Source organism: Protopterus annectens, chromosome 6.part0 (genome assembly GCF_019279795.1).
Source record: "Protopterus annectens isolate FY-2018-M chromosome 6.part0, PAN1.0, whole genome shotgun sequence".
Taxonomy (NCBI): domain Eukaryota; kingdom Metazoa; phylum Chordata; order Ceratodontiformes; family Protopteridae; genus Protopterus; species Protopterus annectens.
Genome location: NC_056737.1, coordinates 452,841,350 through 452,861,898, shown reverse-complemented (window position 1 = coordinate 452,861,898; position 20,549 = coordinate 452,841,350). Strand labels below are relative to the sequence as shown.

General features: G+C 42.8%; 1 protein-coding gene across 1 annotated transcript in view; it reads left to right on the top strand.

The window, feature by feature from the left end:
• CCDC32 (coiled-coil domain containing 32) overlaps window positions 1–20,549 on the top strand; it is a 348,543-nt gene that overhangs the window by 38,053 nt on the left and 289,941 nt on the right. Inside the window, exon 3 of the mRNA XM_044074182.1 lies at window positions 14,044–14,200. Within this exon, the coding sequence (XP_043930117.1) occupies window positions 14,044–14,200 (157 nt within the window). The remainder of the gene's footprint in view (window positions 1–14,043; window positions 14,201–20,549) is intronic.

Here is a 20,549-nt window from a genome sequence, read left to right as displayed (position 1 = left end):
CAGCTACTTCTTGGATGACCCTTCCAGCTGATGACCTGATGGACCTTTTCTCTTACTATGTATGGAAGGAGCCGAATACTGTGGAGCCTATCCCTAAACGATTGGATAGACTTTCAGCCCCCTCCCCCCTCCCAAAGCAGAGAACACGCTGGAGCAAGGGGATCCCAGTAGATTCCATGGTTGTGGCAGCAGCCACTAAGAGCTCATAGAGCAGAGCTCATCTGTCCCATTCCCCTAACAGGGAGTCTAGGGTTATAGACAGATTTAGAAAGAGTGTTTACAACTTAGCGACTTTCACCCTGCGGTCCATGTCTGCGGAGGACCGTAATAAGATTCCTACACCACTGGCTACCCATTAGTCAATGTCTAATGCATCCATGAAGCTAATTCTTCATGCTGCAGAGGATACCTCCAAGGGCAGCAGTTTTGGGCAAAGCCATCAGAAGACATGCCTTGATGCGCTTGTGCTATTTTATGGAGACTTCAAGTCTTTGCTCATCAATGCTTCTTTTGATGGATCATCTCTCTTTGGCCCAGAGATAAAAAGAAACTCTACAAAAAGTAAAAAATACAGAGGAACAGGTGAAAGGTGCGGTACAAGAAAACTGTGTAAACTTGAAGTAAAAAACAAGTACAGAACCAACATGGCTAGGCAAAAACTCTTATCTATTGAACATAAAAGAAAGTGATAAAAGTAGTGCTTTCACGATAACACTATCACTTCAGATTAATCTGAAGAAGTGATGGTGTTAGATTAGTCTGAAGAAGCGATAGTGTTATTGTGAATTTGCCTAGCCATGTTGGTTTGGTACTTGTTTTTTTTACTTCAAATAACAGAAACTCTCTCCAGAAGTGAGCAAGATGGGAAGATCTTGTCTGCCATTGGGATCCGGTTTTCTACTCTTCAGAAACCCTTTTCACGTAATCAGCAAGGAGGTAGAAAAATATGGTTTTGTATGTCCCAAGGTCCTTTCCAAGACTCACTATGAGATGATTCCCCAGAGGTAGAGGAGGGGAACTCGAACATAAGATACCACCCTTGCAGCAGAGGAGGCACACAGGATCAGGGATTCTTCCTTGGATAAACCCTACCAGCACTCCGGAAAGGTTGCCTGGCTGTTTTTTGTTTCTGGAGACAGTTGGGGATACTTGTCTCTGCACCTTGAAATCTGGGTGTCCATCACAACAGATATTTGGTGTAGAGGATCATATCCAAAGTTATTTCATATTCTTTTTACAAAGTCCTCCCATAAAAATGAAGAAAATCCCTGATGTGTCACCCAATCAGAGGGAGGAAGCAACCTTGGAAATAAGAAAACCGCTAGAAAAAAGTCTCATCCAGGAAGTTCTCCCAGACAAGATAGGATCAAGATTTTCCTGCCAAGAAAGACAAGGGACTTTAGACCTACTTTACATCTTAGCAAATTAAACCAGTATATGAACTACTGAAAGTTCTAGATGGTCACGGTTCAGTCCATTTTGCCCCAGTTGTGAAAGGTCAGTTAGATGTGCTTAGAACTTCAGGATGCATACTGTCACATCAAAATGAACAGGCACTCTAGAAAACTGCACTTCCAGCTGGGACATGGTCCTTACCAGTTCAGCGGGCTCTCATTTGGCCTCACCACAGCCCCAAGGGTGTTGACCAAATGCATGTCAGTGGTAGCAGATCATCTAAGATTGCTAGGATTCTGGTTGTTTCCATATCTAGATTACTGGTTCGTGACTGCTCCGATCAGGAATCTACTATTACAAGCAAGGAACTATATGCTCTAGTTGTAACCATCTGGGCATCACAGTCAACTACACCAAGTCCGGCACAGAACCTGGAGTTCATAGGTGCTCGTCCAGACACAGTTGGATGGCATCTCTTCCAACAAGAGTCCCAGATAAGGGAAGTGATTTTTCATTCTTCTCCAGCACGACGACTCTTGCAAGCCTTAAGGTCCATGGCAGCAGTGAAAACTCTAGTTCCACTGGCCAGATTTCATATGCGGCTTGCACAGTGAAATCGGTCAGTTCAGTGGTTTGTTCTTCAGCAGCCCTTGTACACTAGTCAGGATTACACAAGTTTGAATAGAGCACCTCCTTTGGTGGATCTGTTGAAATGAATTTTCTCAAGGCCGTCCATTTGTTTTACCTCTACCTGTAGCCATTGCAACCACTGACTCCTCCCATTTAGAGTGGGGGTGGGGCATTTCTTGAGAAGGACAGTCCAGGGTACATGGTCCTCTAAAGAAGCCAGTTTGCATATCAGTGTCCTTGAGATGAGAGCCATCCTTCTAGTGTTGCAGGCCTTTAAGATGCTCTCCTCTCCAGAATGATTGCAGTCCATTCAGACAGTATGTCTGTGGTCTGGTACATCAATCTTATCCTCTTTGTCACAAAGCGATGAAAGTGTAGCAATGGGCAATCTCTTCGGTTGCTTTCTCATCGTATTGCACTTACTGGGGAAAGCCAGTGTGCTTGCAGGCAAACTAAGTACATCTATTCTGATACATCATGAGCGGTGTCTCAGTTATAAAGTGTTGGAGAGAATTCTCCATCATGAATTTGCCTAGCCATGTTGGTTTGGTACTTGTTTTTTTTACTTCAAATAAAAGAAACTCTCTCCAGAAGTGAGCAAGATGGGAAGATCTTGTCTGCCATTGGGATCCGGTTTTCTACTCTAAAGAAACAAGCCATGTTGCGATCTCTCTTCATCCCTCCCTCAGCAACTAGCACAGTAGGTTGTTTGCCCTTATCCCATTTCTGGGGGAGCCACTGAGAGATGCTGTAGTTCACAATTGGTCCTCCAGTCTCTTCTCCCCCCATTACATCTACTCCCCAAGTTTCAACAGATTACTGGTTGAAGAGCATGGTTATCCTCCTTGCACCTTTTCAGCATTGTCAAATTTTCTTCCTGTGGCTGCATCTTCTGTATCCACCCTGGATACTGGACTGCAGTCCAGACCCTATGCCTCTCATCTGATGGGGGTATCTCATCCAGATATAACAGGCCTTTGGTTTCTACAGTTGTAGTGATGGCTAGACATCCCAGACTTTCCTCTGGTCCTCCATATTCTTTTGTCCTCTTAAAAGGCTTCTACTAGGAAGAGGTTTTCTATTTGGGCCCTATAGGGAGATTTGTGTCCTTTTTTGCTGCAGTCTGTGCAGTCCCAGATTTTATATCCTCCCTCTTCAAGGGGGGGGGGGGTGTTCCTCTACTATAAGTGCAGCTGGCTGCCATTTACAGTTTTCATTCCAGCGAAAATTATGCTGCTTTGGTTTCTTGTAAGTTATGCAAAACCTTTCTGAAAGTCACCATCTGATGTTGTAAATCTTTTGTTCATACATTACAGATAGGACCTCGGTTCCGTCCTCTGAACCGATACGGCTGTTTTCCAGCTCGCGCAAGCCAAAAACTCTTCAATGCCCCTCTCCTAGATACTCCAGATTTCGTTTGCCGCATTCCTAGTCAGACATGTTGGCCATCTCTCTCAAAGCTAAGTAGTAAATTGTTGATTTTATGACTTTTTTCTTCTAAATTACTAAATTTTTAGTCGTAGTCTTTTTTTCACTGTCGCCTATAACCTTGGCCTATTTCCTACCCTTTTCCTTGGTAATTTAATTTTTTACCCTTTTTGTTACTGTCCCTCTCTCCTGTCTTTGACAGGCCTTCCCTTTTTACTAGTGGTATTCCTTAACTAACATCACTGGTATTTTATTATTTTATCTTTATATTGTAAAGATTTTTATTATTATTACTATTTTATATATATATATATATATATATATATATATATATATATATATATATATAGATATGGATAGATAGATATAGATAGATATAGAGATATATATAGATTATATATATATATACATATATAATTTTATCTTATTCTTTCTATAGGATAGCATAGTTTTCCTTACCATGTTAGACGAAGCTAAGTTGAGTTTTAAAGTGAGACAAGTGTGGACGTAAGATGCCTAGCTCAGATACACATGTCCGCTGTATCTACTCTTTGGGAGTGGATCATATTAAAGCTAATTGTGACATTTATGTTAGTTTTAGTTATCGAACACTAGCAGAACATCAGAATAAACTTATTTTAAAAGGTTTACTCAAGACACCTTTCTCGGAGGCTCTGTCTGGGTCAGAGGTCTCACCCCCTCCTAAAACCAAAAAAATAAGGAAAAACAGAGTCACTCCGTTCCTGCATCCCCATCCATTACTGAACCGAGTCAGCTCCTTGCTTTGCCAGCGCCCTCGGCGCAGACGTCCTCAGCACCAGGATCTGTGTCCTCTCCCTTAGTGCCGACCCTGGTATTCATTCCTATTTTGATTCCAACCATGGCACTACTGACTTCGGTGCCATCCTTAGTTCCCACAGTCTCCTCGGCTCCATGGGCTCTGATGACTGTACATACCTTGGCACCATCCCCACCCACGGTGCCGACAGCTTTTTTGGCTCCATGGACTCCGATGACTGTACATGCCTTGGCACCATCCCCGGCAATGGTGCCGGCAGTTTCTTCAGCTCCATCGGCTCCAAAATTAGAATACCTGCCAAGGACAGGATATTTTCCAACTTACGACCCTTTCTTGGGGCAGAGGTTTAGTCCCTTTCTAGAAAGACCTGATTCCCCTTCATCAGCCTCCTTTAGATCAACTAGGAATTTTTCTGAATTAGACCTAGTTGCGGGTTGTGGATCAGCTTCTGGCAGCTAGGGGATTTGCCCATTCCAGCTAGACCTTCCGTCTCCCCTGGCTCGGAATCCTTTATCTCATCTTCCCCTGCGTATCCTCCTCCAGCATCCTCCCTGTTCCTGGTACCGATGTCCACTTTGGTATATACTGTCTCTGCTCCGACAGCAGTCTCTCCCCTGTTGGCACTGACCACCCTTGCTGCATCGGCTCTATTGTAGCCGATGCTTTCTCAGAGCAGTGCCTGGATTGTCTGTACCTTGGTACCTAATCTGGCGCCTATTTTCTCATTGGCACTGTCTATGTCCATGGCTCTGATGGCTTCCAGTTCTCTTGGAACCCCTCAACTGGAGGTGGGCTCGAGTGGGCCTGCTGTACAGGTGATGGAAAGGGCCCTTCATTCCGAAGGCTCACAGCCAGCACCTAGGACACCATTATCAGAAACCTCCCCTAGAATGCTCCTCTCCCAACCCGCTAGGTTGGGTCCCTGGGCACGGGAATCACAAGAGCCCCCTGTAAATGGAACCCCTTCTCCGGAGTCCTCCTCAGAAGATCCCACTGGGGAGCCACCCCAGAAGAAATGGTGCAAGAGGAAGCACCTTGACTTCTCAGAGGAATCTATCACAGAAGACACTGATTGTGATGAGGGAGAAGGATCCCCACGCTCTCCCCAGATGACGTTTCATTCGTAGACATTCTCGAAATCCTCAGGCAGTGGGGGGAATGGAAGTCCTCTAACCCTTCTTCTGAGGAATCAGTGTTTCTGCAGGCCTTCCGTGTCCGGCCATGTACTTCCTGGCATGTCCCCACCAGCAGATGATCTTATTAAACTAATTGTGCAGCGTGCCTGGAAGGCCCCCGGACAATATAGAACCTGTCCTTTGGAGGCCGGATAAAATTTTATCTACAACTGAAGACCAGCCCCATTGGTCCAAGCAGCTGACAGGTGATTCTATGGTCGTGGAGGTGGCCACCAAGAGGGAACTGGCAGAAGATAGTTCCATTGTCCATCCTCCAAACAGGGAGTCCCGGACCATGGACAGATTAGGGAAACAGACCTATGCGTCAGCGACCTTCTCCATTCAGTCGCTGAATTATCTGACACACTTCTCTCGACTCCAGAGAGACCTAATTTCTGAAATGTCTTCCTCTTTCGTGGGGGTACTGCCTGATGAGGTACGTGACACTGTAGTCTCACAGCTAGCTACCCTTGAATCCATGTCAAACTCCTCGATGCGTATCTCACACCACAGAGGGGGCAGCTTGAGCTGCTGCATCTGGTGTTGTCATGAGACATAATGCTTGGATGAGATTGTGTGACTTCGTGGACCCCTTTAAATCTTTCTTCATCAATGCACCTATTTTCTCATTGACACTGTCTATGTCCATGACTCCGATGGCTTCCAGTTCTCTTGGAACCCCTCAACTGGAGGTGGGCTCGAGTGGGCCTGCTGTACAGGTGATGGAAAGGGCCCTTCATTCCGAAGGCTCACAGCCAGCACCTGGGACACCAGTACCCAGAAACCTCCCCTAAATCTGCACTTTTGGACCTAAGGTATGAGACACACATGCACGTAGTGAGAAAGATGGAAAGACCTTGTCTGCTGCGGGCATACACTTTCCCAACCCTCAAAGGTCCTACTCCAGGAACCAGAAGGGAGGAAAGATATGGTTCAAGAAATCCCAAGAATCCTTTCGTGACACTCGTGGTGAACAATCCCCCCGGGGCAGAGGGGGCAACTCGTATGGAAGACGCCCTTTCAGGGTAGAGGGGGTCCGCGTAACCAGGGAGCCAGAGATTCTTTCTCCGACAGACCCTACCAATGCTCCTGAGCAGTAGCCCCATTGCTTTCTTCTGGAAGCAGTCGGGGGTAATTTTTCTCTGCATCTACCAGCCTGACATCTTATTCCTACTGATGTTTGGGTGCAGAGAATAATATCCAGAGGCTACCAAATATCATTCGACAACTCTCCCAGACCCATCAAACAAATCCCCGATGTACCACCAAATCAGAGGGAATTAGCAGCCTTAGAAATAGAAAAACTACTAAGAAAAAGAGTCATCCAACCAGTCCCACCAGAACAGACAGGATCCGGGTTTTACTCGGGGTTCTTTTTAGTGCCAAAAAGATAGGGGACTGGAGACCGGAGACCAATCCTAGATCTCCGCCTACTGAACAAATTTATCAAGCCTCAAAAATTCCAGATATTCACAGTACAGTCCATTCTTCCCTTCCTAGGGAGGGACAATTTAATGTGCTCTATAGACCTACAAGATGCATAGTACCACATAAAGATGGATCACTGCTCACGGAGGTTTCTCCGCTTCCGGCTGGGAGCCAATCACTACCAATTCTGGGCACTGCCATTCGGTCTCTTGACACCCCCCTCCCCCACCGAGTGTTCAAATGTATGGCAGTTGTGGTAGCCCATCTTTGACTACAAGGATTCCTGGTGTTTCCCTATCTAGAAGACTGGCTCTTTACTGCCCTGACCAGGAATCTCCTAGTCCGCAGCTTCTCTTACACTCAAGGTCTCGCTCTGTGCTTGGGGGTTACAATCAAAGACAAATCTCAGATGTCCCCAATGAAGACACTGGAATTTATTGGAGCGGTCTTCAACCCAACATCCTGTCAAGCTTCTCTCCCCCCTCACAGGCTTTTGAAAATAAGACACCAAATTCAAGACCACCTTCCTCACATGTTTGTGAAAGCACGTCTTGTACTGCAACTGTGGGGCTCCATGGCAGCTGCCATTACTTTAGTACCATTGGTGAGATTGCACATGAAAATCCTGCAGTGGCTCCTTTCCGCACAATGGTCATTGTTAACCCACCCACTCAACCACATGATACGCCTTGCAAACTGTTGCAAGGAAGAAATGCTATGGTGGATGGAGCCACAAAAGAATCTTTGGTGTTGACCGTTCTGTCTTCCCCAACCCATGGCCATGGTGACCATGGATACTTCACTGTTAGGGTGGGGGTGGGTGCATTTTCAGGGAAAGACTGTCCAAGGTACCTGGACCCCCATCGAGGCCAACTTGCACATAAATGTCCTGGAACCGAGGGCAGTTCTCTTAGCGTTGCAAGCGTTCCATGCATCCCTACCCTCGGGGACCATTCCAATTCAGTCAGACAACATGTCAGTTGTCTGGTATATCAACAAACAAGGCAGAACCAGATCTTATGCCTTGTGTCGGGAAGCCATGAGGATTTGGCACTGGGCAATAGCTTCCAGTTGCTTTCTTATATCAACGCACATTCCTGGGAGTTCCCACCTTATTGCAGACAATCTGAGCAGGAACATTTTGATGCCTCATGAGTGGTCCCTCAACCCTGTAGTAGCAGATCGGATCTTCCAACTTTGGGCAAGCCTTGCTGTGACCTGTTTGCTTCCCCTTTGAACTGCAAATGCAGGAGCTATTTTGCCTTGATCCCTCTCAGGGGGAACCACCGAGGGACGCTCCAATGCACAATTGACCCCCGGGTCTTCTGTATGCCTTTTCCCCTCATTCCAAAATTTCTCCAGAAAGCTCAGAGGTTGAAAAACAAAGTGATCCTCATTGCTCCCTACTGACCACGTCAAGTCTGGTTCCCGTTTCTATGGCCTCATCTGATTCACAGCCCATGGATCATGTATCATTCCCAGGACCTATTATCCCATCCTCAGGGATTGATTCATCCCAACCTACACAGTCTCATGCTCACAGCTTGGTTTCTCCACTTCCAGTGATTGCTAGGCTGCCTGACATCCCGTCTCCTGTTCATGAAATTCTTCTGGCCTCACACACACCTTCCACTAGAAAGGTTTATTCTAGTAAATGGACTAGGTTCTCTATTTGGGCCAAAGACCAGAACTTATACCCTTTCTTTAGGCCTATTCAGAATATTCTACAATACCTGACTACTCTTCTACATGCAGGAGCCTCAGCTTCAATAATCACTGTACATTTAGCAGCTGTCACCAATTTTCATAATGCTCTTGATAATTCTTCAGTTATGTCACACCGCCTATGCAAGACCTTTTTGAAGGGAGTATTGCATGTTAAACCTCTGTTTAAGCCTCCCTTAGAACCCTGGGACTTGACTCTGTTGCTTCATTCTCTCACAGGCTCTCCCGTCAAGCCCTTTGATTTCATGTGATTTGAAATTTTTGTCATGGAAAACCATACTTCTAGTAGCACTCACCTCAGTGAGAAGAGTATCTGAGCTGCAGGCTTTGTGTGTCAAGAGTCCTTACTTGATATTCCACACGGATAGGGTGTCCCTTCGTACTGACCCTTCTTTCTTGCCCAAGGTAATTTCTGGCTTTTTAACCTGTCTATTGACTTGCCGGTTTTCTTCCCAAGGCATTCTAATAGAGGGGAGTACCTTTTGCACACCCTTTATGTGCACCAGCAGCTTCGTTGTTATTTGGACAGGACTAAATCTTTCAGGAAAACAAACCAATTGTTTGTGGCCTTTGCAGGACCCAGATTGGGTAAACCTGTTTCCAAAGTGACTTTATTCTCTTGGCTTAGAAACATCATTACCTTTATCTACCAACAGAATATGCTACCCTTACTTTCCAGAATAAAGGCTCATTCTACCAGATCTATAGCTACTTCTGTAGCTTTTCATTTCAGAGCCTCTATGGATGATATATGAGCAGCAGCCACTTGGGCAAGACCCCATACCTTCATATCTTATTACAAATTGGATTTGGCCTCCAGGGTACGAGCGTCTTTTGGTTCTGTGGTGCTCAGGAATATCCTTCCTTAGGGACACCCAGGACTCAAGTAGCTGGGGACTCTGTCCCATCTGTAATGTATGAACAAAAGATTTACATCAGGTAAAGAAGTTGTGTCTGACCATAACGTTCCATCTGTGTTGTAGATCTTTTGTTCCGTCAGTACTTCCCGCCCTCCTTCCCCCTACCTGGATTCCTGGTGGACTTTGAGCAGATACCCTATCCAGGAGTTCTTAGAGCCTCCTACCTTTTTTCCTATTACTACATCTTCTATCTAGGGTGGGCAAACTCGATCTGGAGTACCTAGGAGAGGGGCATTGTGGGTAGGTTCTTAGCTGAGAGTATTTAGCTTGCGCGAGCTGGAAAACAGCCGTATTGGTTCCGAGGTTCTATCTGTAATGAATGAACAAAAGATCTACAACACAGATGGAACGTTGTGGTAAGACAATTTATTTTTCTTTTTTTTTTTTTTTTAACTTGGGCCCCCAGTCAGGGATCCTACTCATCCATGGGACTTAACTATCTGACTTCAAAGTCTGACTCAGTCTGTTTGAACCTTCTGCAAAGTCAGATCTAAAGTTTTTGTCCTGAAAGCCATTTTTCCTAGTTGCCATTATGTCAGCTAGATGAGTATCCAAACGGCAGGCCCTTTCTTCAAATCTGCATACTTGATTTTTCATAAGGATAGTGTGTCTTTACATAACAGCCCATCCTTTTTACCTAAGGTGGCTTCTGAGTCAAATATTAATCAGGTCATTAACCTCCTGTTTTTCTTTCCAAAACTTTCTAGTAAAGGAGAATACATCCTGCATCTTTTTTGATGTACAGAAGCAACTTCATTTTTATCTATATTGAACCAAAGATTTCAAAAAATCTGACCAATTGTTTGTATCCTTGCCTCAAAACAAATTGGGCATGACAGTTTCCAAAGTGACTTTAGCCAAAAGATTGACTGACAGCATATCCTTTGTCTATAAACAGAGAGTTTTGTCTTTGTCTAAACTGTCAAGAGCACATTTAACGAGGTCTTTGGTGATCCCTTCCATTTTTTGGTCAAGAACTTTAATAGATGACATTTGTGCAGCTGCCACTTGGTCCATTTCTCATACCTTTAATTCTTATTACAAATTGGATTTGATTTCTAGGAAAAGAGCTGCTTTTAGTTCTGCAGTACTCTGAAATATCCTTCCATAAGGACCATATAAGGTTAATACAACTGGGGACACTATCCCATCAGTTGCGGAACGAATGAAAATGACATAATCAGATGCAAAAGTTATGTACTCACCATAACAATGCATGTATGTTGCCCACTTTCATTCTTCCTCCTAATCCCCTTCACTTCCTTTAAGGTGAACACCTAAGGGATTTTTCTTGGGAACCTATTGTTCCTTGTTTGAGCTCCAGTATTATCTTTGCTGGTTCTTCTCTATTGATTCTGTATGACGTAAAAAAAACATCATTACAGGGGGCAACAAACTCGATCTAAGGTACATTAGGTTAGTGGGGCATTATGGGTAAGTCAGAAGTTCTAGATTTGGATCTGTAAAAGTAGCCGAGCTGGATCTGAGTTCAGATCCGAGACCTATCGGTTGAGAGAGAGAATGAAAATGGACAAAACCAGGTGCATTATTATGGTAAGTACATACATTTTTAGTTTTTACAATATTTGAGTTACAGTCTTGTGTCCCTTCTTATTCCTCAAAGGTTAATTTATCAGTCATTTCAGCATGTCTGCCATGGATCCCCATCTTTCAGTGCATTCTCATGTGAAAATATTTTTGAAAGGGGTGTTGTATAAGAGATCGATCTCCACAAAAACCATTGGCCTCCTTGGGATTTTAATTTTGTGTTAGAGAGCTAATACTTGCTCCATTTGAACCAGCTCATCAGGCTGACTTGATGTTCTTAACATGGAAAACTGTTTTACTAACTGCTGCAAGCTCTTATAGTGAGTCATTTCTATCTCTTTTTCCACAGAAAGGGGCTTTCTGTTTGAAGTAATCCCTCTTTTGTGCCAAAAGTGATATTAGTTTCCTTTTAGCCAGAGTACAAATCTCCTTGTTTTCTTTCCTGTACCCAAAAGTAAGGGAGAGAGGATACTCTGTACCTTGGATATCTATGGCAGTTTGGGTACTGTCTTGACAGAACAAAATCTTTCAGATCTTCAGATCAGTTGTTCATTTCTTGTGAAGGTAGTAAGACGGGGCAACTTGCATCAAATAAATATTGCCAAATGGTTCTCTCAAGACTGTTACCTTTTGTTTTTCTCACCACAGCAAAATGGTATGCATGCATTTGATTGGCCGGTGGATGGTCGATCGGGTTATTGCCGAAAGCAGTGTGGCAGAACCTCAAAAAAGCAATCGCACTTGTTGCTAATCACAAAATATCGCCCCCTTTTTGACCCATTGTAGAGCTTATTTAGGTGGTAGAGCAGTCGGAAATGTCGAATTTGGTGATTTTTACGACATTTCGACTGTTCGGCATTATGAAATTTGCTGATGAAACTCTGTGTACTGCATGATTGAGCAATGTGTACGCGACTAAATGAATGTAAACCCAGCAAAACTATTCCAGGCAGGGTCAAGGATTACTCTACCAGGGCCTTGGCTTTATCTGTGGTTTTTAGAAAGGGTTGGACTGCAGAAGTATTCTAGAAGCAGCAACTTGATCCTTTGTACATACAAATGTATGTACAAAGGATCAAGTTGCTGCTTCTAGAATACAAGCTTGATTCTTTCTCTAAGTCTAGATCAGGCTTTGTAAGGACCATACTTCAATGGCTCCTGGACCCTTCTTCCACCTCCCAGATGATATAAGCTAACATAATCTACCCCCACAGTTTAGGCTGCTGCAGCAGTGATCACTGTGACAAGTATAATATAATTGTTTAAGCACTTGCCAAAACAGATATACAAATGATCACTGCTGCTGTAGTTGCTCCTGCCATTTATCTCCCTTGTGTTTGGTGTGTTTTTATGCCAGGGTGTTGACATCTATTTTTGTTTCCCTTAGCAATGTCCTGTCAAGGCTTAGTCTCTCTCTGTCAGTGGTATGAAGGCTGTGAAGAGCTTGGCCCCCAAACCTGTCTTTATTTTGCTCAGCTCAGCTTGAGCTAATGGTTTGGGTACATAATGGTGCCCTGAAAAATATAACAGCTGACCAGCTTCCAAAGCTTAATGAGTTGTAATGCATATAGCTTAGGGTACTGCAGCAGTAAACATTTGAAGATCAGCTGTTCTGTTAAGTTTTCATGCCCATCTGTATTGCTTTTATCTCTGAAGCTTGTTTTCCCTTGAAATCTTTAAATTAGTGTCCCCAAAGGATATTTCCTCTAAGAGAGGAATCGTGGTATAGCATGTCCTTATCCTCTGATTCAAATCCTTTGGGGGGGGGGGGTGGATTTGAGAGGTATAAGCAAGAGATTTTGCCTCAGAATCCAAGTTCTCTTACACATTTTCTTTCCCTCTCATGAGGTGAAGGAGTTGTGTAGGAAAAGAAACATGGAGATGTTAAAGGTATAAGAGCAGGAAAAATCTAGGGAGTAGTAGCAGTATGTTTAGTTTTAGGGCATTGGCAGAAACTAAGGGAGAAGGGTCAGACTTCACTGACTTACATCAGTAAGGGTGCCAGGGTCAACAATTTGGATGAAGATCTGTGGAATGCCATCAGATATAAGCAGCAAACATTCCTTATCCTAGCTCTTCAGCCATCGGATCAGTCACTTGCGAGGTGCCATCAGGCTGTAGCTTGCTAGCCTTCATTGGATCAGCAACCATAAACTGGGCTTTCTGAGGACACATGCACCACAACAGAGACTTCTTTCTGATCAGACAATCGAAACTTCCAAAGATTTGGGCATAGTTTCTTACATGGCTCCTGAGGTACCTCCAGGGAGTAGTCAGAAGCCAGCCTACCTTGTGCAAGCTCATGGAGTTTCTGGCTTTCTATGTAAAGTTTAAGGGAAGCTAAATTTCTCCTAATGGTTTTAGGGATTGAAGATTGTAAATCTCTGATGATGTGATTATGACCAAAACAAAAAGACACTTGGAATGCATGTCTTTATAAGGTATCTACTTACAGCAGTCACATTTTCCTGTGTTCCATACATCCCTTGGGTACCATCATGTCTAGGTCATGAGGCATTCAGACTTTGGTACACTGGCTGGATGTATGGTATTCTTTAACTTTCCCATATTAGCAATACTGTAACTGTAATCATATGGACTACATCTGCCTGTATTGTTTTTGCAGTAAAAGGCTTCTTTGGGTATTTGCTTTTGCTACTGCATCACCCTGCAGCCACTCTTTCATGCTTATTAATTCCACTAAATCCATTGAAATAGTAAAATATCTTTTATTTTTTAAGTTGTATTAATTTAATAAGAAACAGTATTCAAAAAATGGAAGTGGTTTGTTAGTGTAGTTAAAATACTGTGTATGCATGTGCGAGAGTGAATGAGGAGTCACTTTAAATTTTTATGTAACAGCTGTAGCTCACTGAACAACAGATCATTTATGTGCATTGTGAACTTCCATACAAAAGATTGTAATATAACTTGTTTTCAGACATTTATCTAAAAGGATGATATTACTGTCATTCCCCTTTTTTCTTAATTTTAGAAAGGAAACTGAAAAGGCTTCGAGGTCAGTGTGAAGAAGTCACGTCCAGAGACATCTTATGCAGCCTAGCTCAGGCAAGGAAGGAGTGCTGGGATAGGTTCCTGCAGGAGAAGTTTGAGTCAGAGGTATATGTGGATGGACATGATTCAGATGAGAGGTAATAAAATAGGGTCTATGATTGTCAGCATGGAGGATTATTAATGTAAGCACTGATTACTTTTTTGCTGATTGGATAGTATGGGACATGGAGCACATCTACAAAGAAGGGCCCAGAATGGCCTAGGATTTCTTTTCTTTTTATAGGAATTTTATTAATAATATCATATCAGGAAATCAATATATGACGCACTCTGTTTTTTTAAGCAGGAAATTTTGAAGTGCAGTACAGTGCCGTTTGTGCCTTGTTGCACTTTTGATACATCTGTGTTTTATAGATGATTTTATTTCTGGATGTATTCTTCATATTAAAGCAGCAAGTGATTTGAAAACAAAAAAAGGTTATGACTTTATTTTAGTTTTGCTGGTGATTCTGCTTTTTCTTATGGCTGTATCCACAAAATGATGTAAAGTTAGGTATTGACAATTTGTATACACATGCAGAGCATTCTTGGTAACCAAAAGCACCATACTACTTTAGAGGAACAGCTACTTATTTACATTGTGGTGTCACTAATAGAGCATGTGTTACATTTTCGGGTGTTTCACCTGTGAGAAATAGCTAATAAATTGTCTCAGTAGGATATTAGACTCCCTTATTACGGTAGCTTATGCACTAATGTAGGTAGTGAGGGATTTTGGACTCTCTCATGATGTCAGGCATTTTCAATTTCAGGAAAATTTCCATGGAGTGGTGCTTATGAATGAAAGAAATTAATCGTGAAAAATATCTTTGCCTCAAACACTGTCAAATTTACTAAGGAAAGTGTGACAGTACACTTCATTTTTTTTTTTTACTGATATAGTGATGGGTTACTGGCAGTTTGCGCCTTGTGTTGGCCTTGTATGAAATTCAGAGTCTTAGTGAGGTGATGGTACTAGCACAAGGAAGGTTTATTGTCCCAAGAAGATACCTAGCCCTGGAGCTTCTTTTGGGGGCTTCCCTGAGCACCAGAATGATGCCGCCTGACCCCAGGAAGGTATGCTTACCTCCACACATACACTGGTTTCTAGGTTGTTTCCTGGATTGCTAAGTGCTGTACACCACTTGGCTGCTTGTGCTTCACTGGTGCAACAGTCAAGACTCCCCTTAATATCTCCCAAGTGGAGGGCCAAAGCTGCCCTCCCACCGACTGGATGAACCAGCAACACCTGTTGACTCTCATCCTCTCTGGCCTGTCTGCTGCTGTACTAGCACTGCTAATTGGACACTGGTTTTCTGGTGTACAGTGAGAACTTTGTCCCCCCTGCGTTATGGGAAGGAGATTTCTCTTTAATGTTCTGAGTATTTTGCTTTTTGTATATGGTTCTCTTCAGTACCCTCATTTTACACCCCCACCCTCAGTGTTCTAGTCTAACTGTTGATGATGTTCCAGTTATGTTTAAGCAGTATTGCTTAGTTTTATCCTCTGAATTCATTGTTTTAGTTGGGAGTTAATGCTTACTTTTCAGCATCTTCCGTTTACTTGGTGCTGGCTTTGGTAAAACTATTGTCTGGAAGTTTCTTACCTTTTGAATTGTATCTTTTCTTACAATGAAATCATATTTCAGATGTTTGCTCTTCTTCTAAAGTGTTTTGAGCCCATGTAGTATTTAGGCATACTTTCTTTCCTCCTAATTGGAAGGGTTTGTTTTTGTTGTGAGTGAATATTCTGTTTCATATGCACTAGGAACAGTAACTGCAGATATTGGTATCATACCTGTCTGTTTTTTGCAAAGACTATTCTGTCATTCTGCCAAGCTGATCAGTGCTGGACCGTACAGTCCCTGTCACCAAAGTTGTGGTTGGGGCTTCCTTTGGGCCTGTCATAGTTTGTGGCAGTAGTTCTGGTAACACCTTGCTGATAGATCTGAGAAGGACTGTCTGTAGCCTTTCCCCTTTATTTCGATTTTCTTAGGAGTGTGGTGCAGTGTCTGTAAAACCTACAACCTTGTGAGAGTCTTTGACCTAACCGTGATGCTTGCTGATAACTATAAGTGCATTACCATTTATACTCAACTTAAAAAAAAAAAAAAAAAAAAAAAAATAGTTGTAGTGCCATGATCCACGTAAAGTGCTGTTCATACCACAGACAGCAGGATCAACCGATGTAATAGATTACTGTTTGAAATATGATATGGTAGGTAAAAAAAATATTTTTTTTTTGCTAGAATGGAAGAGCAGATGATGAAATGGTGGAGCCCCACAGTAAGGCAAGTTGAGATAGCCAGTGCCATAGCAAAAAGGCATAAAAGCCCTGATTATAGCATGGGCAATCCTGATTAATTAGTGACTTGGGTGCTTGAGGCACCGACAGGGGAAGGGGTAGGAGGATGGTTGTGCAAGCTTTCCCCGTGATGTCTCTAGCAGAACAGCACTGGTAGTGCATAGTCTAAGAGTTTAGAGGGCATGGCTAAGCTTCTGCTGAGGGGATAGTGAGATGTCACATGTTCCCATTTCATGTCTGTCCGTCAGGGCATAACCACACTGCCAATGAGAGGGGAACTGTGTAGGTAATAAGAAAGAAAAAAATGCCCTGGCATATGTTAGGCAACACCCCCTTGGCTTTCACCACATTTTTACAGATATTTTCCTGGTTAGTGACCTCTATTTGCCAGACCCTGACGTGGTGATTAGTCCATCCCAGCTACTTTTTCATGCTTTTAAGTCCATCACAAATCCTGATGATGGATGCTTATCTGGTAGGGTGAGGAGCTCATCTTGGCCTAACCACAAATCAATAGAGGTGGTCCAAGAGTGCCCTAGACAGTTGAAATAAGTAGTGATCAGTCCTTTTGGTGTTTGTAGAAGAAGCTATGTTTAAGCTCCTCCCAATTCAGGCTGACAGACAGTTATTGTGTGGTATCTAATCAAGCAAAAGACACATTGCGCAGAAAAGTAAAGCTCATCTGGTAAGGTGCCATAGACATTGATGTTGTTATGTCAGAATTTCATATCACAGGAGACACTGAATGGGGCTGGTGGACTCCCTGAGATTCTATTCCAGCCTTTGTTTGGAGCCGCCATTCAGGAGCATTTTCTAGATCAGGTCTTCTGCAAGTAGGCACTGTGAAAATGCCTCTTTCCCATTCAGGAGCATGCATTATTTCTTCTGCTTAGTGATGCAGGGCAGGAGTTGATGGTGAAGGCATTCTGTATTGCATGGCAGGGAAGATTCTTCTGTACCTTCCTATCATTTCCAGTGATCCCTCTTGTCGTGTACTTTAGAGAAAAAAAAGTCAGAATGATTTTTCATGGTCTCATAGATGTCCACTATATTGATCACTGCTGCAGTAGCACTAGCTATAGGGGTTAGTTCCATCCAAGAATCTAATCCATATAGCTAAGGCTACTGCAGCAATGATAATTCAAACATCTACTGTTATGTGAAGCTTACCTGCAGAAATTTTCTTTTCAGGCTTTCAGGTCTTTGGAGATGCAGGAAACTCTTCTGATACTTGTCAGTGGTAGTAGGTCATTCATAGTTGAGGAGATAAATGTCTCCACATTAGGGTTTGGTTTGTGGCTTGGATTTTGTGATTCCATTTGCCTTATGACAGGTGGTATCAGAAGCTATTGAAACATCCAGAAAGCTTTCCATCAAGCAGGCTTTGCTGTTTCTTACATTAGATGTTTTCTATGTAAGCAGAGCAGTACCCTTTACCACCCCAGTTTAGGTTACAGGCTCTCCTGATGTATGTCAGGCAGCTGTACAATTTGGGCATCTGTTATTAATCAGTCATGGTGCCCATGTCAGCAATTTCTGTTTCTGATGTTGCACAGGGAAAGATTGTGGCCCAGTACCAGCTGGTCAAGTAATTACTTAGTGCCATCTGCTGTCCTCCATGATATCTGAACTTTCTGACTGACAGGCTTGCATGGTCTTTTTTCAACCCACTGGTTCTGTAGCACTGAAGTTTGTTTTTCCTAAACTGCTTCTCTGATAGTTATTACCTCTCATGAGAGTTCAGAGCTGCAGGCCTATATGTGTAGGCAGCTGCAACTGGTCTTTCACTAGGATGAGATGGGTCCTGTCAAAGCAATGCACATTTCCTGTGAAAAATGGTTTCTAAGATGTGGTTGAAGTAGTTTAATTTCTCTAATTTTTGTAAAGGCAGACTCCAGAGGAGGGTGATCCCTACCCACCTTGGAATGTGTTCTGTCAGGTCATATTTTACCCCTGAAGGAGTTGCCTGAGTGTTTGAATACTGAGCAGCAGCTTGTCCACATCGATTAAGGGAAAGGGAGGGATGGCAGTCGACAAGCAAACCATTTTCAAATGGATTGCAGCTACACTGTCTTTTGTCTTTAGGTTACTTGCCACTTGTTTGAAGATATTGCAGTCAAAGGCCATTCCACTAGAGGTGTGGCTGATTCAAGAACATCTCCGTTACAACCATCTGTGCTTTGGCCACTTGGCCATCAGTACTTTAACCAAGTATTGTTATCCCAGCCATGACTCAAAGATTCCTTTGATGCTTTTGTATTTCATCACTTAACTTTCTGATTTTGGTTCCTGGGCTGTTATGTGGCTCCAACCACCCTGTTAGAGTTGCTGCTTGAAGTTCATCCCAGCCATTTTGTGATCAAGGAGAGCACCATTTGATGATCATATGGATCACTGTTGCAGTAGCCAAAGCTTAAATGGGTTATATTCTGCTAAGCATATAACCACTGGCCAGCTTGCAAGATTTTTGGAAGAACTTCCACATGCCCAAACTATTAGTCAGTTTGTACTGAGTTTACTAAAAGTCAGTTTTGGCATCTTGCCCTTCAGGGCTTTGCTGCTGCTGAAGAGAGAACTCCTTTGCGGGCTTTCCATGACCAATAATTGGTTGACACTGTTCTATTGATGGAGAGATAAGTTCCCTTTAGGGTAAAAAAAAAACTTGTACTTTACTTTTTATACCAAAAAAATTTTTTTTTTCTGTAATACTTAAGCTAGAAGAAAGTGTTAGACTGTCATTTGATTTTTGAACTCTTTAAAATGGGAGTGTTACTTTTTTAATTTTCAGGTAAAAAGTTGTTAAAACTAACTTTAAATTTTTTTCTGTGGTAAACTTTGTTTTCCTTCTGGGGGACTGGTTAAGTTTAAAAAGCAAATTTTACTGTGTTTTAGCTGAGGGGGTGAATTTTTTTTTTTTTTTTTTATAACTTGCCAGTTTTGCAAACTACTGCTGCTAGGCTTCCCCAGGAAGTGGACACCTTTTTCATCTTAATAGTGTTGCGATCTACTGGTTCCTTGGGTCTTCTTCAGATACACAAAGAAGGAAAGTGTGAAACAGCCTTCTCTACCACAGTAGGCTGCTAAAGTGCTTCAGGTGTGCAGATGGGAGTCTCACTGGTTCCTTGGACCACTGTTTTGCTTGTCGCACTGGTGTTGTCCCCACAGCCACCGTGGGTTCTGGGTTAGGCACATTCTCTGCAGCTGTTGGGATTGCTGTTTGTGTGCAAGAGAGAGCAACTTGTGTCAATCCTGAGAGAAGGGGCTGAGAATGTTAGTCTGCCTAACCAGAAAGCTGTGCCCATCCCTAGGGAGTTTTTTTTTTGCTGGCAAAAGTAGGTATGTTTCTACAGGAAATTGTGTCAAAAAGAAGCAAAAACTTAGACGCATGTCTCCTCCTGTATCAGTTTGTCTGGACAGGGTTAATTTGTTGGGCTTAGCTCAGGGTTTAGTGCAGACTCTTTTTGGCCATTCCTGTATGGCTGGTTCTGGTAGAAGAAAATGGGATTCTTCATCTTCTGAAAAGAGGAGTTAAACCTCCAAAATTATTCTGAAGGCACAGATTGTGTTGTTTATATATTTTTGTGAGGAGAGTGTAGCTTTGGCCAGTACTTTTTGAAGGATTCTCTGAGACTATTTCCAGAATGAATCTATTGTTTTAAGAGGGAAAAGGTGATGTTGCTTGATTATGGTTTGTTTCAACAAGAATTTCCAGAACTTCCTCCTATTCCTTCTGTTTTGTCTGCTGTGGAAGATGTTTTTGTCACAGCTTGCAGTTTCCTGGATAACAAGCTTGATACTCCAAAAAAGCAGTTAAACTATATAAAGTGCCTCAGTCTTTTAAGCTTGCTTGTTTTATTATTATTATTATTATTATTATTATTATTATTATTATTATTATTATTATTATTATTACACTCATTCCAGATCTGATCCATCAGCTATTCCTGTAGTGAATCCAACTGCTGCTGCCAAACATTTGTTTAATACTTATGCCTGTCATTCTGGCAAAGATAGGATGGCTTTTGACAGATTTGGTTCTTTTATACCCCTGTCGCACTGACGTCAGGGAAGAAGCGACGACAACCAACACCGGACCTAGACTTTGGAATTCGGCCGACCGAGGACCCGCCTGACGGCAGGAGA